This window comes from Piliocolobus tephrosceles, chromosome 1, assembly GCF_002776525.5.
Source record: "Piliocolobus tephrosceles isolate RC106 chromosome 1, ASM277652v3, whole genome shotgun sequence".
Taxonomy (NCBI): domain Eukaryota; kingdom Metazoa; phylum Chordata; class Mammalia; order Primates; family Cercopithecidae; genus Piliocolobus; species Piliocolobus tephrosceles.
This window is the reverse complement of record NC_045434.1, coordinates 194,706,353-194,729,635: the sequence shown is the minus strand read 5'-3', so window position 1 is coordinate 194,729,635 and position 23,283 is coordinate 194,706,353. Positions and strand designations below refer to the sequence as shown.

The 23,283-nt window shown below is 52.4% G+C and overlaps 1 protein-coding gene and 1 pseudogene across 4 annotated transcripts; both read left to right on the top strand.

The window, feature by feature from the left end:
• Nucleotides 1-6,932: 6,932 nt before the first annotated feature.
• Nucleotides 6,933-22,446, top strand: THEMIS2 (thymocyte selection associated family member 2). Of its 3 annotated transcripts, none has more exons than XM_023219482.1 (6): nucleotides 6,933-7,088; nucleotides 11,240-11,380; nucleotides 15,052-15,462; nucleotides 17,744-18,819; nucleotides 21,053-21,209; nucleotides 21,625-22,446. In XM_023219482.1, exons 1-6 carry the CDS (start codon nucleotides 6,995-6,997, stop codon nucleotides 21,678-21,680), a joined length of 1,935 nt encoding a protein of 644 aa, XP_023075250.1. In that variant the 5' UTR covers nucleotides 6,933-6,994; the 3' UTR covers nucleotides 21,681-22,446. The 3 variants fall into 3 exon arrangements, with proteins under 3 accessions (XP_023075250.1, XP_023075252.1, XP_023075253.1); XM_023219484.1 differs by lacking the exon at nucleotides 21,625-22,446 and adding an exon at nucleotides 21,502-21,551; XM_023219485.1 differs by lacking the exons at nucleotides 17,744-18,819; nucleotides 21,625-22,446 and having other exon boundaries at nucleotides 21,053-21,189.
• LOC113225316 lies at nucleotides 18,827-21,046 on the top strand (annotated as a pseudogene). The gene has a single exon (XR_003309976.1). The product of XR_003309976.1 is annotated as an uncharacterized LOC113225316 (transcript).
• Nucleotides 22,447-23,283: the final 837 nt, after the last annotated feature.

The window sequence follows — 23,283 nt, the reverse complement described above, 5'->3', positions numbered from 1 at the left end:
TGAGACGGAGTCTTGCTCTGTCACCCAGGCTGGAGTGCAGTGGCCAGATCTCAGCTCACTGCAAGCTCCGCCTCCCGGGTTTACGCCATTCTCCTGCCTCAGCCTCCCGAGTAGCTGGGACTACAGGCGCCCGCCACCTCGCCCAGCTAGTTTTTTGTATTTTTTAGTAGAGACGGGGTTTCACCGTGTTAGCCAGGATGGTCTCGATCTCCTGACCTCGTGATCCGCCTGTCTCAGCCTCCCAAAGTGCTGGGATTACAGGCTTGAGCCACCGTGCCCGGCCGTGTTGCTGGATTTTTAAGGAATCAGAGAGACCAGTGGGGTTCAGGAGGATATTTATTAATTATTTGGGTGCACTGGCCCAGTCAGATTAACATCCAAAGGACTGAACCCTGAACAAAGAGTTAAGTTACCTGTTAAGCATTTCATGGGGGCAGGGGGAGATCTGTACAGGGGGAAGCATACTACAGAAGCCAGAAACAAAGGCAGTTATTTAATCAATTGAGACATGTATTACATCATTTCTTACTTTTAAAGGAAAAACATGTTTTGCAACTTGAGTTTATCTGTCTAGTGACCTTGCAGCTGCACAGCTAGAGAAATAGTCTTCACAATGCCTGGGAAAGGGAGAGAGAACACTCACTGGCCATAGAAAAACAGGCAGTTAAATTTTTTATTTTTATTTTTTTTGAGATGGAGTTTCACTCTGTCGCCCAGGATGGAGTGCAGTGGCACAATCTTGGCTCACTGCAAGCTCTGCCTCCCAGGTTCACGTCATTCTCCTGCCTCAGCCTCCTGAGTAGCTGGGACTACAGGCGCCCGCCACCATGCCTGGCTGATTTTTTTTTTTTTTTTTTAGTAAAGACGGGGTTTCACCATGTTAGCCAGGACGGTCTTGATCTCCTGACCTTGTGATCCACCTGCCTTGGCCTCCCAAAGAACAGGCAGTTAAAGGACTCCAGCTCTTTCTTTTCCTCAGGGGAATTGGGTTTTCTTACATACAACTGAATTTCTGCTTGCACACTCTTTTAAGTTTTTTAAATTTCTGTTCCAACAGAGCAAAACCCTCTCTAAAAAAACAAATTTTTTTTTTTTTTTTTTGAGACGTAGTCTCACCTGTCGCCCAGGCTGGAGTACAATGGCATGATCTTGGCTCACTGCAACCTCCACCTCTTGGGTTCAAGCAATTCTCTGCCTCAGCCTCCCAAGTAGCTGGGATTACAGGCACCTACCACCACGTTTGGCTAATTTTTGTATTTTTAGTAGAGATGGGATTTCACCATCTTGGCCAGGCTGGTCTTGAATTCCTGACCTTGTGATCCACCTGCCTCGTCCTCCTAAAGTGCTGGGAATACAGGCATGAGCCACTGCACCAGGCAAAAAAAATTAAATAATAAATAAATAAATAAACCGGGCTGGGCACGGTGGCTCACGCCTGTAGTCCCAGCACTTTGGGAGGCTGAGGTGGGCGGATCACCTGAGGTCAGAAGTTCAAGACCAGCCTGACCAACATGGAGAAACCCTGTCTCTACTAAAAATACAAAATTAGCCAGGCATGGTGGCTCATGCCTGTAATCCCAATTACTCAGGAGGCTGAGGCAGGAAAATTGCTTGAACCTGGGAGGCGGAGGTTGCAGTGAGCCGAGATCACGCCATTGCACTCCAGCCTGGGCAACAAGAGTGAAACTCCATCTCAAAAAAAGATAAAAGAAAAGAAAAGAAAAGAAATAAAAGAAAAAGGCCGGGCGTGGTGGCTCAAGCCTGTAATCCCAGCACTTTGGGAGGTCGAGGCGGGCGGATCACGAGGTCAGGAGATCGAGACTATCCTGGCTAACACGGTGAAACCCCGTCTCTACTAAAAAATACAAAAAGCTAGCCGGGCGAGGTGGCGGCCGCCTGTAGTCCCAGCTACTCGGGAGGCTGAGGCAGGAGAATGGCGTAAACCCGGGAGGCGGAGCTTGTAGTGAGCTGAGATCCGGCCACTGCACTCCAGCCTGGGCAACAGAGCGAGACTCCGTCTCAAAAAAAAAAAAAGAAATAAAAGACAAGACCAAGAGGGGAGTTGAACTAATTTTCCACCACACAGGAGCATGAACAAGCCCTCTGAGGCTTTACAAGCAAACACACCTGCCTCCTTAAAGATATGCTGAGCATTGGCCGGGTGCAGTGGCTCACGCCTGTAATCCCAGCGTTTTGGGAGGCCAAGGCAGGTGGATCACCTGAGGTCAGGAGTTCGATACCAGCCTCCCCAACATGGTGAAATCGTCTCTACTAAAAATACAAAAAATTAGCTGGGCATGGTGGTGGGCGACTGTAATTCCAGCTACTCTGGAGGCTGAGGCAGGAGAATCAGTTGAACCTGGGAGGCGGAGGTTGCAGTGAGCCGAGAGAGTGCCAGTGCACTCCAGCCTGGGTGACAAAAGCGAGACTCAGTCTCAAAAAAAAAAAAAAAAAAAGATATGCTGAGCAACTTTTCCCAAAAGTGACCTATTTTACTCCCTGTGAAACCCTGCAGTGGGGGAGAAGCCCTCCCCCATGATCTCCACAGTTGTCTCAGAGGGGCCATGCAGGGGGCTGCTCATGTTGTTTTTGTTAATATAAAAGTAATTCAAGGGTGGAGTGGGCAAAATAGCCAGACCTTGTTTCTAAAAAACATTCTAAAATTAAAAATAAGACAAGGCTCCAGACTGGAAGAAAAAAAATTCTTGTAAGTACTCAAACTGTGTTCTGGAAAATCCAGAAAACAGTTAAAAGACAAGACATGCCCTTTTGCCACCGTCACGCCTGGGACCTGTGAGCGCTTCTGCAGGAGACCTGTGGGCTGCTGTGGTGCTGTCTGTGCACTGTGGTCATTGCGGAAGGGCGCCATGAAGCCTCTAGGCAAGGGGGTGGATCTCGCCCTCCCAGGGAGGGAGCAACTCGAGGGCAACTTCGGGGCCCACAGGCCAGGCGTGTATCTGCTCTGGTGGGCAGCCTAGGTGCCTGGAGTATCATCGAGTGGCAAACTGCTTGGCAGCATCACACGGTGGGGACACTGGTGACTTCCCGCCAGCATGCGGAGGGCTTCGAGCCCTTCTGCAGGCTCAGGGGTGTGCTGGGCTTCCATCCCTCACCCTTAGAGCACAGGCATTCTCCCTATCCCTGCCACACTTGACCCTGCTGGCTGCTGGGATGTTTCCGCCTGCTTTGGGCGAGTGGGCCACGCCAGTGGGAGTTGAAGTGGATGGCAGGACACTGTAACAACCGCCGACAGGTGCTGTGTCAGTGTTAGGCCCTTACCTTCCTCTACAGGGGGAGGAAACACGGGAGGAGAGGGAGGACCCCACCTCCTGCCTTGCAAGTTGCTGAAAAACACCAAGTCACGTGACACGCCAGGTACCGGAGTGTGTGGTGCCACGCAGCAGGCACGGGTCTGACCCCATCCTGTCACCCTGCTGCTGTGGCCAGCTGCTTCCTGCACTATCCATAGGAGGTCCTGAGCCATCCACCTTCAGACTCCAAAAGCTGACAGAGATGGGTTGCTGAAACAAGGAACTTCTCTTCCCAGTGGCTGGAGGCATCCTCCTCACAGCTGGTGGGTGGATGCGGGGACTTCCTTTCTGCCCCTGCCCTGCTGTGGGAACCTGAGCTTCTTTCTCCTCACCATTCAGCTCTTGAGGAGCCAAGGAGAGATCCCCAGGCTGGTGCTCCCAACCTGGGGAAGTGAAAAGGGCTTGGGCCGTGACCACCTGCAGGCTCGGTTCAGATTTTAGTTCCTCCGTTACATGGGCAGCCACAAGGAAGTCAGGTTCCCATTGTCTTATTTCTTCAAATAGAAAGCAGAGTGTTTGCAGAAATAAAGAAGATGAGAGCTAGTGTCAGAGTCACAGGAGGTCTTGGGAAGGAACAATATCATGCAATATCATGTAATGATCGTAGATACGGGGCAGTGGGCATGTTCCCATGTGCCTGGGTTACACTAACAATTTTACCAACACCTGGTTCCTGTCAGCCTTCGTTGTACAGAGGGAGAGGAGACTGCGGCTCAGAGAGGGTATGGAACTTGCCCAAGGTCACACAGCTAAGAAGTAGTGGAGCCAGGGTTTGAGCCCAGCTCTGTCTATCTCCAAAACCCATCCACTACTGAAATTCTAGACATAACTGGGCTGAGCCAAAATCCATCAAACTGCCACAATTTGCTTAAACACCTGGGAAAGAAATGAAGAATGACATTTTCTCTGGCCTGCAGGAGGAACCTAGCAGAGCCGGGTTAAAATCCCAGTGTCTCCACTTGGCATGACCTTAGGCAAGACCCTTCACTTTTGTGAAGCCTGAGCCAGGAGGTTGGGGGCTACCGTGAGCTGTGTGCACACCACTGTGTGTGGTGATGAGACCCCCCACCCATCCTCCTCCCCAAAAAAGAAAAAACTAGAAAGAAACACAACAAAATGTTAGTGATAAGTATTTTGGGTGGTGGGTAAAGACTGCCCGCTTTTTGTTTGTTTGTTTGTTTGTTTTGTTTTGAGACGGAGTCTCGCTCTGTCGCCCAGGCTGGAGTACAGTGGCCAGATCTCAGCTCACTGCAAGCTCCGCCTCCCGGGTTCACGCCATTCTCCTGCCTTAGCCTCCCGAGTAGCTGGGACTACAGGCGCCCGCCACCTCGCCCGGCTAGTGTTTTGTATTTTTTTTTTTTAGTAGAGACGGGGTTTCACCGTGTTAGCCAGGATGGTCTTGATCTCCTGACCTCATGATCCGCCTGTCTCGGCCTCCCAAAGTGCTGGGATTACAGGCTTGAGCCACCGCGCCCGGCCGACTGCCCGCTTTTTATTTATAAAATGTTCTTTAGTTAGAATGCATTCATTTTATTTTAAACTTTTGTTATCTCTGATTAAAAGTCTTCTGTTACTTTTATAGTGACAAAAAAACTAAATAAAGCATTTTGCACAATACCTATATCATCTTATTCAATCCTCACAATCTGCTGAGATATAATTCTTTCTCCTATTTTATTATTTATTATTTTTTTAGAGACAGGGTCTCACTCTGTTGCCTAGGCTGGGGCTGGAGTGCAGTGGCATGATCATAGCTCACTGCAGCCCCTCCTGCCTCAGCCTCCTGAGTAGCTGAGATTGCAGATGCATGCCACTATGCCTAGATATTTTATTTATTTATTTATTTATTTATTTATTCATTTATATACTTATTTATTTATTTATTTATTTTGAGATGGAGTCTTGCTCTGTTGCCCAGGCTGGAGTAAAGTAGTGTGATCTCAGCTCACTGCAACCTCTGCCCCTTGGGTTCAAGCGAGTCTCCTGCCTCAGCCTCCCAAGTGGCTGGGATTACAGGCATGGACCACCATGCCTGGCTAGTTTTTTTTTTTTTTTCAGACGGAGTTTTGCTCTTATTGCCCAGGCTGGAATGCAATGGTGCGATCTTGGCTCACCACAAACTCCCCATCTCGGGTTCAAGTGATTCTCTTGCCTCAGCCTCCCGAGTAGATGGGATTACAGGCATGTGCCACCACGCCCGGCTACTTTTGTATTTTTAGTAGTGACAGGGTTTCTCCCTGTTGGTCAGGCTGGTCTAGAACTCCCGACCTCAGGTGATCTGCCTGCCTCGGCCTCCCAAAGTGCTGGGATTACAGGCATGAGCCATCGTGCCCAGTAACTCTTTGTATTTTTAGTAGAGACAGGGTTTTGCCATATTGGCCAGGCTGGTCTTGAACTCCTGACCTCAAGAGATCTGCCCACCTCACCCTCCCAAAGTGTTGGGATTATAGGCGTGAGCCACCATGACTGACCTTATTTTATTTCATTTTTTAAGAGACAGGGTCTTGCTAGGTTGCCCAGGGTGGTCTGGGACTCCTGGTCTCAAGTGATCCTCCTGCCTTGGTCTCCCAAAGTGCTGGGATTACAGGCGTGAACCACCACACCCAGCCTTTTCTCCCTGTTTTGTTTTTGTTTTTGTTTTTTTGAGATGGAGTTTAGCTCTTGTTGCCCAAGCTAGGGTGCAATGTTACAATCTTGGCTCACTGCAACCTCTGCCTCCCAGGTTCAAACGATTCTCCTGCCTCAGCCTCCCGAGTAGCTGGGATTAGAGGTGTGTGCCACCACGCCTGGCTAGTTTTTTGTATTTTTAGTAGAAACGGGATTTCACCGTGTTAGCCAGGCTGGTCTCAAACTCCTGACCTCAGGTGATCCACCCGCCTTGGCATCCCAAAGTGCTGGGATTACAGGTGTGAGCCACCGCACCTGGCCCTCTTCTCTGAGAGAGTAGGAAACTGAGGTTCAGACAATCAAAGTGATTTGCCTAGCGTCATATAACGAGCAAGAGGAGACCTGGGATTTGAACCTATGTTGGTCTGACTCCTGAGGGACAGGGAAATGGAAAAGGCTTATCCCGAGCCTGTGGGGTCAGGATAAGTGGTTGGTCCGGCTCCTAAGCAGATTTCTCTTTAGCCTGAGGAAGAATTTTTAACTACAATTGGCGAGGCCCGGCGCAGTGGCTCACACCTGTGATCCCAGCACTTTGGGAGGCCGAGGTGGGAGGATCACTTGAGTCCACGAGTTCGTGGGCAATAATTATCGAAAGAGTTTGGGAGTTCTAGAGAGGTAATGAGTTCCGCTTCACCAGGAGGTTTCCGATAGAGGACCATGGAGTGTCCTGGAGGGACGTTCGGGAGCTCTGACACTACATCTCCCTCCTCAAACCCAAAGGGCAGGGGCATGTCCCTCCTATGAGACGCAGAACAAGTCGGGCCGTGTCCCATTTTTCTAACTGGGAGCACTGCTGAGGGGGCGTCTGGGACTTCTTCATCTTCATCATCGCCCCTCCCCCATAGGGTACTGCAGGGGCAGGGGCGGGGCTTCGGCGGGGCGGAGCTGCAGGGATCCCGCGGCCTGGCGAGGCGGGGCTTCGGCTTGTGGGGCGGGGCGTCGGTGGGGCGGGGCTGCAGGGCTCCCGGGGATCGCTCGCCAGCCCCTCAGTCTGCGCCCAGAGAGTTGTGGTGACCATGGAGGCGGTGCCGCTGCAGGACTTCGTGCGCGCCCTGGACCCCGAGACCCTCCCGCGCGTGCTGCGGGTCTGCTCGGGGGTCTACTTCGAGGGTGAGCGGGGGCTGGAACCCCTCCGAACACTCCCTCGGTGTGGGGCGGGGGCAGAGACCCCGAGAAGGCGTTAGCAATCTGGGAAAACTGCCCTCGGGTTCAAATCCCGACGCTGCCACTGGCCAAGCTGTGTGATTTGGGGCCGCCCTCAACCTCTCTGGACCTCGGCTTTTGCTTTCGTGGAATAGGGACCGCTGACCTGCCCCGCAGGGTGGTGAAAAGTTAGTGGGTTCAGGCGCGGGAGGTGGATGCAGCCGGGCCACTCCGAGGTGGCCCCGCGGTGCGCATGGGACGAGACGCAACATTAGGGCGCTGGTGGTCGTGGCTGCGTCTTGATTCTGAAGTGCAGGGTCAGTCTTCCCGTCTGTGGCCTCCCACTCCTCCCCCTGGCCCTCCTTTACACTGCCTTCCTTCAGTCCCTGCGTCCACCTTGGCCCTCTGTTTGACCATGGGCAGTACTTGATTTGATCAACTCTTCAGTTCTCAGCTTAAATGGCACTCCCGGAAGCCTTCCCGGCTCTATGCTCCTTGCACGCCCCCGTACATCTGCTGCCTGCCCGCAGCGCCCTGGTTCACAGGGATGGGCACGCAGGAGGCGCGCAGTCACTAGTTATTGCCTGAAGGAGCAAGAGGTGAGGCACTAACAGACAGTGGAAGTCAGGGGAGGACAGCACAGTGGATGGGTGGCCAGGGCTGTTCTGTGGGGAGGGAGGACCCGTGGGCCACCGAGTAGGGGAGATGGAGGTGGAGGTGAGAGATGCTGTGTGGGGGTGCGGGTTCCTTCCTTAGAGAGCACACTGAGGCTTGAGGCCTCATCCTGTTCCCTGGCTGCAGGAAAACGCTCTGTCTCAGCAGCTTCCAGCAGAGTGTTTGCGGTCCCAAGTGGGGTCCTAGACCAAGGAAGTCCCACATGGAGGGTCCCGCAGGGGGCCACCACCTCGCAGTGGGTCTCTCCAGGTCCTCTTGGGAATCTGGCAGATCTGGGTTCAAATTCTGACTCTACCTCCAGGGGCTTTTTGCAGGCAGGCACCTGAGATCTGTTTGCTCTTCCCCCAGCCCAGGACCAAGTGTCTCCATCCTCCCAGCACCCCTTGCCTGCTGGTGTTACAACACCTGTTTCCTCATCCTGCCTGATGCGGGGTGGTGGAAGTGGTGGAAGTCAGAGTGATAATGACTAGAGAAGGCCATGATAGGGTGTGGGTGTGTGGGTGGGGTGAGTGCAGAGGACAGATGGCCTTGCCAACAGGGGCAGGTGTCTGGCAGGGCACTCAGATGTGGTTGGCTGCATGGTTAGGAGCACTGGCTCTGGAGGCAAACACCCTGGGTTCAACCTAGGTTTTTTGTTTTTGAGACAGAGTCTGGCTCTGTTGCCCAGGCTGGAGTGCAGTGGCAAGATACAGCTCACTGCAGCCTCGACCTCCTGGGCTCAAGTGATCCTCCCACCTCAGCTTCCTGAAAGGCTGGGACCACAGGCATGCACCACCACATCCAGCTAATTTTTGTATTTTTTGTAAAGATAGGGTTTTGTCATGTTGCCCAGGCTGGTCTCAAACCCCTGGACTCAAGTGATCTGCCTGCCTTGGCCTCCCAAAATGTTGGGATTACGGGCATGAGCCACCACATCAGGCCCTGTTTTTTGTTTAATAGAACATAGGTTGTGTGTGATAGCTCATACTTGTAATCTCAACACTTCGGGAGGCTGAGGTGGGAGGATTGCTTGAGCCTAGGAGTTGGAGATCAGCCCTGGCAACGTGGTGAGACCCCATGTCTACAAAAAATTTTAAAATAAAAAATTGCAGGCCGGGCACGGTGGCTCAAGCCTGTAATCCCAGCACTTGGGGAGGCCAAGACGGGCGGATCATGAGGTCAGGAGATCGAGACCATCCTGGCTAACACGGTGAAACCCCGTCTCTACTAAAAATACAAAAAAAAAAAAAAAACTAGCCAGGCGAGGTGCGGACGCCTGTAGTCCCAGCTACTCGGGAGGCTGAGGCAGGAGAATGGCATAAACCTGGGAGGCGGAGCTTGCAGTGAGCTGAGATCCAGCCACTGCACTCCAGCCCGGGCGACAGAGCAAGACTCCATCTCAAAAAAAAAAAAAACAAACTAAAAAATTGCAGGGTGTGGTGGCTCATGCCTGTAATCCCAGGACTTTGGAAGGCTGAGGCAGGAGGATCACTTGAGCTCAGAGGTTCAAGACCAACCTGGGTAACATAGTGAGACTGTGTCTGTACACAAAATAAAAAAATTAGTCAGGTGTGATGGCGCATGCCTGTAGTCTCAGCTACTCAGGAGGCTGAGGTGGGAGGAATGCTTGAGCCTGGGAGGTTGAGGCTGCAATCAACTGTGATTGTACCACTGCACTCCAGTCTGGGCGACAGTCAGACTCTGTCTCAAAAAAAAGGACGAGGCCTGTGTTGCCCAGGCTGGTCTTGAACTCCTGTCCTCAAGCAGTCCTCCCACTTTAGCCTCCCAAAGTGTTGAGATTACAAGCATGAGCCACCGCACCCAGCCATAACTTCTAGTTCTGCCTCCTATTACCTGATCATCATGTACAACCTACTCAGCCCCTGCGAGGCTGTTTTTTTTCTTTTTCTTTTTCTTTTTCTTTTTTGAGATGGAGTCTCCCTCTGTCACCCAGGCTGGAGTGCAGTAGTCTGATTTCAGCTCACTGCAACCTCTGCTTCCCAGGTTCAAGCAATTCTCCTGCCTCAGCCTCCTGAGTAGCTGGGATTACAGGCACCTGCCACCATGCCGGGCTAATTTTTGTATTTTTAGTAGAGATGGGGTTTCACCATGTTGGCAAGGCTGGTCTCAAACTCCTGACCTCAAGTGATTTACCCGCCTCGGCCTCCCAAAGTGCTGGGATTACAGGCGTGAGCCACCGCGCCCAGCCAGCTGTTTCGTTATGTAGGAAATTGAAACTGCCTGTCTCCGCAAGAGCAGTCATGGGTCTTAAATAAGTGACACGTCAGTAGCCCTCAGCATGGTGCCGGGTATCTGTAGCATCACAGTTGCTGTTCTCAGCAGTCTGGAAGGCCCACGCCCTGACATTGTAAACGGACTGTGATTTATGACCGGGGGGTGTTTTCCTGGGGTTACGTGGGGGGAGGTTTTCATCAGTTTCTCAGGACTGAAGTAGGGGCTGCCCTGTGGGTGGGGCTGGGGTCAGGTGGCCTCAATGTCCTGCCACGTAGTCTGTTGTCCTCCATTAGCTGGACGGAGAGACTGCACTTCGTGTACGCAGGAGAGATCTTTTTTTTTTTTTTAGACGGAGTCTTGCTCTGTCGCCCAGGCTGGAGTGCAGTGGAGGATCTCCGCTCACTGCAAGCTCCGCCTCCCGGGTTTACGCCATTCTCCTGCCTCAGCCTCCCGAGTAGCTGGGACTACAGTCACCCGCCACCTTGCCCGGCTAGTTTTTTGTATTTTTTAGTAGAGACGGGGTTTCACCGTGTTAGCCAGGATGATCTCCATCTCCTGACCTCGTGATCCGCCCGTCTTGGCCTCCCAAAGTGCTGGGATTACAGGCTTGAGCCACCGCGCCCGGCCAGGAGAGATCTTTATTGAGCACCTTCTGTGTTCTCGACACCATTTACACACTTTAAACCAGGAAAGCAGACCTTTGCCCACTGGCCTCACTCTGTCAGTGTCCCTCTATTTTCCAGAGTGCTAGGAGGGCTGGGTACCGGCTCTGGGTCCAGGTGATCTCCAGGGAGCCACTGACCCCTCTCTGAGCCTGATTTTTTAGCTGTACACTAGGGGAATCCCAACTCCGTCAGGCTCAGAGAGGGTGATTCACTGGGTTATTTACCGATTTGTGGACTTAACACATACTCAGAGGCCAAGCCCTGTGCTGGCTGCAGTGATGTTGAGATGGATCAGCCCTGCCTGGGAACTCAGTGAAGGAGGCACAGGGGTGAAAAAGGCCAGAGAAGTGTGCCACAGTGGGGCGTACCGATGCTAGGAGGGGCAAGAACAGCTGAGGATGACCGAACCTGTGGGAATGAGGCAGGAACGACAGAGCAGGGCATGCCGGGCAGCAGGCACCATGTGCAAAGGCATGGCAGAGCAGAGCTTCTTGGGCCCTGGGGCACAGGCTGCCCAGCGCTTGGCCCTTGTCCAGCGCGGAAACGGAGTCCCTGTCTCCGCAGGCTCCATCTATGAGATCTCTGGGAATGAGTGCTGCCTCTCCACAGGGGACCTGATCAAGGTCACCCAGGTTCGCCTCCAGAAGGTGGTCTGTGAGAACCCGAGGACCAGCCAGACCATGGAGCTCCCCCGCAACTTCAAGGGTAAGGTGGGCACCTCTGCCTCCCCACGTGCCCCGGCACCCTCCTGGCACATCTGCCAGCTGCTCGTGGGCCTTCCACGTCCCGCAGTCACTCCTTCCCCTCTGGGTTTGCTCCCAAGGCCCTCATATCCACCACAACCCAGCCGCAAGGGTGGGGACGTCCTCAGAGGGTCTGCAATGCCCTGGACTCAGAGAGGTTGCAATGTCTCCCTCTCGGTCTCTGGTCACACCTGCCTCTGTTCCAAGCCCTGTCCAGGTGCCTAATCTTTGTGTTCACTCACACATTCACTCCCCAAACATTTGCAGACACCCATGTGTGCCAAGCTCTGTGTGGGGGACTGTGGGTGTGGGGCTCAGGATGAACCAGGTGCCACCCTCTCCAGTGGGGAGCTTCCGGGATGACAGTGAGAGGAGGGCAACAGTAAAAGGAGGCATAAGCTTTAGAGAGGGTTCTGAGCAAGAGTAACCTGCCTCAGGGTCTGTGAGGGCTTCCTGGAGGAGGTGGCATCTGAACCAGAAGAAAGATCCCAGCCACAGGGAGTAGCACGTGCACATTTGGTGCTCAGGAGACCCCAAGGAGCTCAATTATTATTATTTATTTTTATTTTTTGGAGATAGAGTCTCGCTCTGTCACCCAAGCTGGAATGCAGTGGCGTGTTCTGGGCTTACTGCAAGCTCCGCCTTCTGGGTTCACGTCATTCTCCTGGATCAGCCTCTTGAGTAGCTGGGACTACAGGCGCCTGCCACGACGCCCAGCTAATTTTTTTTTTTTTTTTGTATTTTTAGTAGAGACAGGGTTTCACCATGTTAACCAGGACGGTCTCAATCTCCTGACCTCATGATCTGCCCGTTTCAGCCTCCCAAAGTGCTGGGGTTATAGGCGTGAGCCACTGCGCCTGGCCAGAGCTCAATTATTTTAAGAGGCAAGTAGTGTGGTGGGCCATGGCATGGACCCTGAAGCCAGCGGCCTGGAATTGAATCCCAGTGGCCTTGGGCAAGCTAGGCAAGTTCCTGGGACCTCTCCGGGCCTCAGTTTCCTCTTCTGTAATGAGGGTGATTAGGCTTGATATGAGGATGAAATGAGCTGATATGTATGCAGCACTTAGAAAGGGGCCTGGGACAGGCTGGGTGCGGTGATTGGTGGCTCATGCCTGTAATCCCAGCTCTTTGGGAGGCTGAGGCAGGTGGATCACCTGAGGTCAGGAGTTCAAGACCAGCCCGGCCAACATGGTGAAACTCCGTCTCTGCTAAAAATACGAAAATTAGCTAGGTATGGTGGGAGGCACCTATAATCCCAGCTATTCAGGAGGCTGAGGCACGAGAATCACTTGAACCTGGGAGGTGGAGGTTGCAGCCTGGGCAATAAGGCGAGACTCTGTCTCAAAAAAAAAAAAAAGTGGGAGGGGGGCACCTGGTACAAAGCAGGCACACTCTGAGGACTGGCTGTTATGTGACTGCCTGCCCGACGCCGGAGAGTGTGGCTTCTGGGTTAGGGGCACGTTGTGTAGGGAGCCGCAGGAGCCACACCACCTGGGGGCTATGTGGTGTGCTGACACTGTTCTTTATTTTGAAGGCACTGAAGAGCCAATGAGGTTTTTTTGTTTCTTGTTTTTAGTAGAGACAGGGTCTTGCTATGTTCTCCAGCCTGGTCTCAAACTCTTGGGTTCATGCGATCCACCTGCCTCGACCTCCCGAAGTGTTGGGATTACAGGTGTGAGTCACCATGTCCGGCCCCAATGATGTTTTTAATATGGAAGTGATGTGTTTTATATTTTGAGGTTTTTCTTTTTCTTTTGAAATAATTTTAAACTTACAGAACTAGAATTTGCTAGAACTCCTGTACATCCTTTATCCAGATTCATTAATTTTTTTTTTTGAGACAGAGTCTTGGTCTGTCACCTAGGCTGGAGTGCAGTGGTGCAATCACGGCTCACTGCAAGCTCCGCCTCCCCGGCTCCAGCAAACCTCCCACCTCAGCCTCTTGAGTAGCTGGGATTTCAGGTGTGGGCCACCATGCTCAGCCAATTTTTTATTTTTATTTTTTTTTGAGACAGAGTCTTGTTCTGTCGCCTAGGCTGGAGTGCAGTGGTGCAATCACGGCTCACTACAACCTCTGCCTCCCTGGCTCAAGCGATCCTCCCACTTCAGCTTCCTGAGTAGCTGGGATTATAGGCCTGGGCCACCACGCTCAGCCAATTTTTTGTTTGTATTTTTATTTTTTTGAGACTTGCTCTGTTGCCCAGGCTGGAGTGCAGTGGCATGATCTCAGCTCACTGCAACCTCCATCTCCTGGGCTCAAGCAATCCTCCTGCCTCAGCTTCCCAAGTAGCTGGGACTACAGGTCTGTGCCACCGTGCCCAGCTCATTTTGTTGTTGTTGTTGTTTGTGGTTTTTTTTTGAGATGGAGTCTCGCTGTGTCACCCAGGCTGGAGTGCAGTGGCATGATCTCGGCTCACTGCAACCTCCACCTTCCAGGTTCAAGCACTGGATCATAGGTGTGAGCCAGTGTACCTGGCCAAAAACAGCCTCAGGTTTCCTTTTTTCTTCATCGTGTTAAACATTTGTTACATGTGTTTCTCTCCCTCCACACATACACCCACACATATCAATGTATTACTATATGTGTATATATGGATATGTTTGTTCTGAACCATTTAAGAGTAAATTGCAGACATGATCCCTTTTACATCTATATATTACCCCTAAATATTATAGTATCTCCCCAAAACAAGGACATTCATTCACATGGTTCAATGATCAAATTCAGGAAATTTAATTTTGGTACAGCACTATTGCCTAATCCACAGTCTATATTTGAATTCCAGCAACTATCCTCATAATATGCTTTATAGCAGTTTTTCCCCTCAATCCAGAGTCTAGTCCTAGATCACACATCATATTCAATTGTCCTGTTTCTTCATTCTCCTTCAGACTGGAGCAGTTCCTCTGCCTTTGTCTTGATGTTGACATTTTGAAGCATCTAGACCAGTACTTGTGTAGAATATCCCTCAGTCCTGGCTTGTGCGGTGTTTCCTCAATTAGCTTCAGGTTGTGGGTTTGGGGCAGGCAAAATCTGCTTCCCCAAAGAGGTATCATGTCTGGAAGCGAGGTGTTTAGGCCAGCTGGTGGTGGAATGGGTGCGGGCTGGAGGAAGGGGGTGAGGGGGCAGTTGGGCAGTCAGTAGTGGCAGCCAGGATGCAGGGGTAAAGTGGGTGGTCTGAGGTGGCTCTGGCCAGCAGCTCCTGGGATGTTAGTTTGGGAGAGAGGGACGGTAGGTTTTGGATGCGTGAGATCGGAGCTATGGGGAGGCCTCTGGAGGAAAGGCTAAGATGGCAGTTAGAGGCAGGTGGGGTCAGGAGCTAGGAGAGTGTGGAAGTCTAGTGTGTCTGTCAGGGAATGTGTCCCTCTTTCATTCTCTGTGTCTCTGGTGACAAGTTTCTCTCGGTCCCTACTTCCTGTCTCTCCCTGTCCCTTCATGCATCGCCACTTTCTTGCCCTGTGTCCCTCAGCCTTGCAGGCCACATGTTCAGATGCAAATCCCTCATTGACACCTGTTCCCGGGGGATTCTGGCTGGGTCATCTGCAGGGCCAGACTGGGGTCTGGACTTGGCAAGGGCCTGCCCCACTCTGACACCCCACAATGACCCACCTGCTCTCTGCTGTCCCCCACAGGCTACTTCACTCCCCTCAACACCCCACAGAGCTACGAAACCCTGGAGGAGCTGGTCTCTGCCACAACTCAGAGCTCCAAGCAGCTGCCCACTTGCTTCATGTCGACCCACAGGATTGTCACCGAGGGCACGGTGGTGACGGAGGACCAGCTCCTCATGCTTGAGGCTGTGGTGATGCACCTCGGGATCCGCTGTGCCCGCTGTGTCCTGGGCGTGGAGGGTCAACAGGTCATCCTGCACCTGCCCCTATCCCAGAAGGGGCCCTTCCGGAAATGGGAGCCCAGTACCCCTCGAACTCTGCTCCAGGTCCTGCAGGATCCAGCCTTGAAGGACCTCGTCCTCACCTGCCCCACCCTGCCATGGCATTCCCTGATCCTGCGGCCCCAGTATGAGATCCAAGCCATCATGCACAGTGAGTTGCCTGGGCAGGTGGATGGGGGCTGCTGGGGGAGAGAAAGAGGGGTGCCCCCGGGAGCTGCTCTGATGGAAGACACCCCCACCCCATCCCTGAGGATCAGCTGGAACTTCAGGTTGCTTCCTCTGTATTACACTGAAGTTATTCTTTTTTTTTGAGATGGAGTTTCGTTCTTGTTGCCCAAGCTGGAGTGCAATGGTGTGATCTCGGCTCACCGCAACCTCCGCCTCCCCGGTTCAAGTGATTCTCCTGACTCAGCCTCCCAAGTAGCTGGGATTAAAGGCATGCGCCACCACACCCAGCTAATTTTTTGTATTTTTAGTAGAAACGGAGTGTCACCATGTTAGCTGGTCCCCAACTCCTGACCTCAGGTGATCCATCCGCCTCGGCCTCCCAAAGTGCTGGGATTACAGGTGTGAGCCACTGTGCCTGGCCAGTTATTCTTATTGATGCTCAAATTATCTCTGCTGGGCCAGGCACAGTGGCTCACGCATGTAATACCAGCACTTTGGAGGATCGCTTGAATCTCAGGTGTTCCAGACCAGACTAGGTAACATAGCAAGATCCCCATCTCTACAAAGAATTTTATTTTTTTTTTTGAGACGGAGTCTCGCTGTGTTGCCCAGGCTGGAGTGCAGTGGCCGGATCTCAGCTCACTGCAAGCTCCGCCTCCCGGGTTTATGCCATTCTCTTGCCTCAGCCTCCCGAGTAGCTGGGACTACAGGCGCCCGCCACCTCGCCTGGCTAGTTTTTTGTATTTTTTTTAGTAGAGACAGGGTTTCACTGTGTTAGCCAGGATGGTCTCGATCTCCTGACCTCATGATCCGCCCGTCTTGGCCTCCCAAAGTGCTGGGATTACAGGCTTGAGCCACCGCGCCTGGCCTACAAAGAATTTTTTTAAAAATTAGCTAGGCATAGTGCTTGTAGTAGTAGCTACTCGGGAGGCTGAGGCAAGAGGATCACTTGAGCCCAAGAGTTCAATGTTGTGGTGAGCTATGATCACACTGCTGCACTCCAGCCTGGGCAACAGGGCGAGACCTCATCTCTTTCTTTTTTTTCTGAAGCATAATCTTGCTCTGTCACCCAGGCTGGAGTACAATGGTTGATCTCAGCTCACTGCAACCTCCATCTCCTGGGTTCAGGCGATTCTCCTGCCTCAGCCTCCCTACTAGCTGGGATTATAGGCGCCTGCCACCATGCCAAGATAATTTTTTTGTATTTTTAGTAGAGACGGGGTTTCGCCATATTGGCCACGCTGCTGGCCTGGAACTCCTGACCTCAGGTGATCCGCCCACCTCGGCCTCCCAAAGTGCCGGCATTACAGGCGTGAGCTACCGAGCACAGCCTAAAAATAATAATTTTAAAATTTGTTTTTATTTTTTCTTAATACTTGGAGGAAGAAAAATAAAAATAATAATTTTTTTAAAAAGGATGGGGCCAGGCACGGTGGCTCACGCCTATAATCCGAGCACTTTGGGAGGCCGAGGCGGGCAGATCACGAGGTCAGGAGATTAAGACCATCCTGGCTAACATGGTGAAATCCCGTCTCTACTAAAAACACAAAAAAGTTAGCTAGGTGTGGTGGCAGGCACCTGTAGTCCCAGCTACTCGGGAGGCTGAAGCAGGAGAATGGTGTGAACCCCGGGGGTGGGGCTTGCAGTGAGCCAAGATCGCGCCACTGCACTCCAGCCCGGGCGACAGAGCAAAACTCCGTCTCAAAAAAAAAAAAAAAAGAAGGTTGAAAGGAAAGCATGTGTGGGAATGTGGCGTAAACTGGAAGATTCTGATTGGAAATAAAAGATGGCAGTGGGGGCCAGGCATGGTGGCTCACGCCTGTAATCCCAACACTTTGGGAGGCTGAGGCGGGAGGATCACCTGAGGACAGGAGATCGAGACCAACCTGGCCAACGTGGTGAAACCCCATCTCTACTAAAACTACAAAAATTAGCTGGGCATGGTGGTGGGCGCCTGTAATCCCAGGTACTCGGGAGGCTGAGGTGGGAGAATTGCTTGAATCTGGGAGGCGAAGGTTGCAGTGAGCCGAGATCGTGCCATTGCACTCCAGCCCGTGCGACAAGAGTGAAACTCCATATCGAGTGAAACTGTATCTCAAAAAAAAAAAAAAAACCAAATAAATAAAATAAATAAATAAATAAAAAGAAAGAAAGAAAAGACGGCAGTGGGAAGGAGGCCAGCTGGCCCAGCCGATGCTCTATGCCTGGGGTGGGGGCCACTCCCGGGGTGGCATGCAGTGCCACTGAGCTGCCCCTCTCCACAGTGCGCAGGACCATTGTCAAGATCCCTTCCACCCTGGAGGTCGACGTGGAGGACGTCACCGCCTCCTCCCAGCACGTCCACTTCATCAAACCGCTGCTGCTGAGCGAGGTCCTGGCCCGGCAAGGCCCTTTCCCCCTGTCCACGGAGATCCTGGAGGTTCCTGAGCGCCGTCCCATCTTCCTCAGCCCATGGCTGGGCTCCTTGCAGAAAGGCCAGAGGCTTTGCATCTATGGCCTAGCCTCACCACCCTGGCGGGTCCTGGCCTCAAGCAAGGGCCGCAAGGTGCCCAGGCACTTCCTGGTGTCGGGGGCCTACCAGGGCAAGCTGCGGCGGCGGCCAAGGGAGTTCCCCACGGCCTATGACCTCCTAGGTGCTTTCCAGCCAGGCCGGCCACTCCGGGTGGTGGCCACGAAGGACTGTGAGGGTGAGAGGGAGGAGAATCCTGAGTTCACATCCCTGGCTGTGGGTGACCGGCTGGAGGTGCTGGGGCCTGGCCAGGCCCGTGGGGCCCAGGGCAATGACATGGGCGTCTTGGTTTGCCAGCGGCTGAGTGACCAGGCTGGGGAGGATGAGGAGGAAGAGTGTGAAGAGGAGGCAGAGAGCCCAGAGCGGGTCCTGCTGCCCCTCCACTTCCCTGGCAGCTTCGTGGAGGAGATGAGTGACAGTCGGCGCTACAGCCTGGCGGATCTGACTGCCCAGTTCTCACTGCCTTGTGAGGTCAAGGTGGTAGCCAAGGACAGTAGCCATCCCACTGACCCTCTGACCTCCTTCCTGGGCCTGCGGCTGGAGGAGAAGATCACAGAGCCATTCTTGGTGGTGAGCCTGGACTCTGAGCCTGGGATGTGCTTTGAGATCCCTCCCCGGTGGCTGGACCTGACTGTCGTGGAGGCCAAGGGGCAGCCAGACTGGCCAGGGGGGTCTCTCCCCATAGCCACAGTGGAGGAGCTGACAGACACCTTCTATTATCGTCTTCGGAAGTTACCAGCCTGTGAGATCCAAGCCCCCCCACCCAGGCCCCCTAAAAGTCAGGGCCTCAGCAAGCAGAGGAGACACAGCACCCAGGAGGGAGGCGTCAAGGTACCAGTATAATCCCAGAGGGCAGGGAGGGGTCACCTATTAGGATCACTGCTTTGTCACATCTGTCATGTTTCTCTTGCAAATGTGTAAACTTGTAGTTTATAAACTTGCACACTTTGCACCCATTATTCTCGTTCCACCTCACAATTAATCCCAAGGTTGGCGTGATTATCAGTATCTTACGATTGAGAAAATGAGGACTTGGAGACCCTGAGACTCGACCAGGGTCCCTGTTAATAAGTGGGAGGACTGAACTTGGCCATGGACAGTCCAACTCCAAGTTCATGGTGCTTTCCTCTCTCCACTACTGCTGCCTTCCCTTCCTAGTTCGAGCCTCATCATTTTTCTCCTAAACTGCTTCAGCAGCCTCTTAAAGCTGTCAGAAAGGCCTCCTAACTCCTTTCTTAGTCACTGATGGGCCACAGCTCCATCTTCTGGAAACTTCTGTGGCTGCCCATCATCGTGGGATGATGCAAACCCCTTAACATGGCATCCAGGGTCCTTTATGAGCTGACTTGTCGCATCGCCCCGACCCATCTTCCTCCACTCGCTCTGCTGTCCGCGCTCCAGTGAGAGAAGTGCCCGCAGCTCCCTCATGGTGCTGGGACTCCTGCTTCGCAGCCCCACACCCGGGCCTTCTGCCAGCAGTGTTCCTCCTTCAGGCTCACAGGCAAGGCAGGACTCGATTTCCCACTCAGCAGCGGTGGTCCTGCCTCCTCTTCTGTACTCCCACTGCACGCTCTATGTAGCTCAGGACACGTTTTTAGTGAGTCCCAGCTGAGTCTCTGACTGGAAAGAGTTCTGTGGGGGCAGGGACCTTACCTGCTCCAAGGCCAGAGAGTACCTGCTGAATGGGGCCAAAGAGAATCACAGATGAGTGGGAAAGAGCCAGGCATGGGGTCAGAAAGACTAAGTTTCTATTCCGGTTCACTTACTCTGTGCCTATGCTGGGTACTCCTCCGCGCGTCCTTTTTCTCACCAGTAGACCTGTGATAGATGTCCTCTGCAGCTGCTGCTGTGCTAGCTGCTTTCTGTGACTTGCTTACTCTGTGGCAGGCCCCTGATATGCTTTGTTCCAACCAATTCTCACAGTGCTTCTGAGTTACACACCGGTGTCTTGCTTCACAGTTGAGAAGGTGAGAGGCACAGAGAGGTAAAGTAGTTTACCTGAAATCACACAGCCAGCAAGTGGCAGGGCCAGGGCTTGCAGTTGGGTCTGACCACACAGCCTGAGCTTCTAACTACTGCGGTCTGCTGAGAACGGGAGGGGATGAGACAGATCAAACGTCCTTTACTATCACCAGCTCTTGTTTTGGGATCTTGGGTGACTGTATTTAGTCACGTGTGGTAGGCAGCAGGTGGCAGTGGAAGTTACAAGATGACTCCTGAGTGGTCTCAGCCCCAGAAGAGGCTTTTATCTGTGGGGTGAGCATGGGAAGTCATTTTCTGACAATGGCTGGACCGAGACATCCGAAACACAGGCCTTGTGCCAGTGCTGAAAAGGGTACTTTCCAAAACCGACAGACCTCAGCCCACATCTTAGCTCCTGATGGAGGACTCTGGGCCCAGTCACTGCTGTCACCCTGGAACAGCTTTTCCCCTCTGTGTGTCTAAATCTTGGTGCTGATCAGGGAGCTGTGCCACACGCTCTGTAAAGCATGGTGTGGCGCCAAGACCGCTGCCTTTACAGGTCACAGGCGTGGCCCTGAGTCCAAACCTTGGCCCTGCTGTGGATCCCCGTGTGACCTTTGACAAGGCACACTTTCTCTCCTACATACACTGGGAATTGAAACCATTCAGAGGGTGACTTGCGGATGAAAGGGCAGACGTCATGCAGCGTCTGGCACACGGGGGAGCGCGGTGGAAGTCCTCTTCCATCTGGGCCTCCTCGGCTCAGGCACCGTCATGAGGCTTTGCGGCTGCTTTCTTAAGGTATCCCCACTTTGCTTTCTTCCCCTTCAGCAAGAGAATTAAAGGACAATGACCGAATTCCTAAGTGGGGAATCCCAGCCCCCAACCCTATCCTCATTTCCTACCCTGATCCCTTTCTCCCTTGCCAGAGAATATTTCATATGCGTGTAGCAAAAACACCAGGGGTCTCGAGAGGTCATAGCCTGAAAAGGAAGTAGAGAGAGCAGCAGAGGAAGTGACACTTAACGTAAATGACCGTTTTTCATGGACTCTGCTTCCCCATTTCTTGAGACCCTGCTGATTTCTGCTTTTCCCCCCAAAGTCTTCTCAAGTCTTAGGATTGCAGCAACACGCTCTGCTGCCCAAACCCAAGGCGAAGACCTTGCCAGAGTTCACCAAGGATGGCTCCAGTATGTACAGCAAGATTCCTGCCCACAGGAAGGGCCACAGGCCCGCTAAGCCCCAAAGGCAGGATCCAGGTGAGTCCCTGTGGGCGCTGCTCACCCTTGTCCTTGTGTCTCCCCTCCCTACCTTGCTGCTTCCTTTACCTCTGATGGCCCTGCCCGGGGACAGACCCTTCTATGGTCCCAGTTTGATGGACAGGCCTCTATGGGGTGGTCTCGGGTAGAAAGGTTCCTACAGTCTTTCCCATGGGCTCTAGGGCTTTGGCAAGGAAAATGAGTTCAGTCCCCAACATACTACCCTCCCTGCGGCATACGGGAAAATGAAAGGGTTGCAAAGTGTTGAGACAGAACAAATTGTGGTTTCTAGGCTAGCAAAGACCGCAGAGCATTCAGGCCAACTCTTACCCTGAACAGGTGAGGAAACTGCCCTACAGAAGGGAAGGAACTTGCCTAATGCTAAAGATCCTCATTGACTCGGACTCTTTTGCAGATGATGATGAACATGATTATGAAGAAATACTTGAGCACTTTCAGAAAACCATCTAAGTGCTGGAGGAACCATGCTTCCTAACTGCTGCTTCTCAGGGAATCCGACGCCAGCCAACCGTTTTAAGCCTCTAAAAGACCTCGGGCAAGGTCTCACAAAAACTGAGCTGCAGACGGGGAGTAGCTTTGTGGAAACTGATTTGATGGACACTGCACCAGCTTCCTTCAGGTTCTAGATTCTTGCTACTTAGGGCGGGCTGGTTTGGACCTAACATCTCCCACGTGACTCCCTCAGTCTCAGAGCCTTGGGATGCAGAGCAGCCGGCAGGGTTCCTCTCAATCCTGCAACCCCAGCTGTCCCACTGGTGGGTGCAGAGGGGAATCTGAGGCCATCAACCTTGGTGATAGTAGCTCCGTGCCAATGCCTCTTAGTGAAAGGGATTCCATCCTGATCACACTGCGTGGGAGATTTTGTTAACATCTGCTACCCCCACTTTCACCCCCAAGCTCTAAGCCCCCGGGAGGCCCGGACTGTCTTCCTCATCTCTGTAGCACCTAGCCTGATAGATCTGCATGTGGTAAACAGGGGTCATATGGATTAATGTGAGAACTTGGCTTCAAGAGCACAGTCTTAGGACCCTGGGCCCCCAAAGCTGGTGGTGAAATGAGAGGAGCCAATTTAAGAAGAACTTTATGCAGACCTGAGGCTACAGAAAACTGGCAGGTTTCATCAGGTGGTTAAAGTCGTCCAAGTTGTAAGTGACTATCCAAGATTACTTCAGTTTAAAACTATAGAATAAAAATGACACCTGAGCTTCTATACGAATGAGAAGGGTATCATTTATTAAGTTCCGACTGCGTGCCAGGCACTTACCAATCATATCCAAATCCTCAACTTTCTAGAATGGCCTGATTTTGAAGATTAGGGAACAGGCTGCGTGGTCAAGTACCTTAGGACGCTGACCCGTTGTAGTTAAGGGTGAGGACTTGGAAAGTATGAGACTGGGTTGGGATTCCAGCTTGCTACGTACCAGCCGGGGCTGAGTTATTTTAACCTGTTTCAGTTTTTTGACATGTCAAATGAAACTCTAGTTACTACCTCAGAAGACTGACTGTTTTAAGGATCAAATGAGATAATCTCTGTAAAGCATTTAGTACAGTGCCTGGCACATAGTAAACATTCAACAAACATGTATCATTATCGAACAAGATCGTGTAGCTGTCCTGCTTCTAAAGTCTATACTCTTTCCACCCCTCCACAATGTTTCCTAGTCATAGAATACATCCCAGTGTTAAAAATATACCATATCCCTAGACTGTGGAGATAAGAGTATAGTGACTAGTTGACGGGCCTCCTTTTCTTTAGTGGAGATAATACAAGCCTTTGTCCATGTAGAGACTAACTCAGTTTTCAGAGGCAGTCAAGGCCTGTTCAGTGAGATAAGACCACAGGCCACATTTCCTTTTAAGTGGTGGGACTTTGGTTTATGGATGATGCAGTCGCAGGCAGCAAAGACAGGAGACAAAGAGGTGACCGGAGACTCCAGCTGAGATGGGAACTTAAAGAGGGTGAGGTGCCCACTTCCTGGTTTCTAGGGAATTGCCCCTGGGTGTGTCCTTCCTTTGCGTAACATCTCCCTGAGCTGTCTGGACTCACTGCACT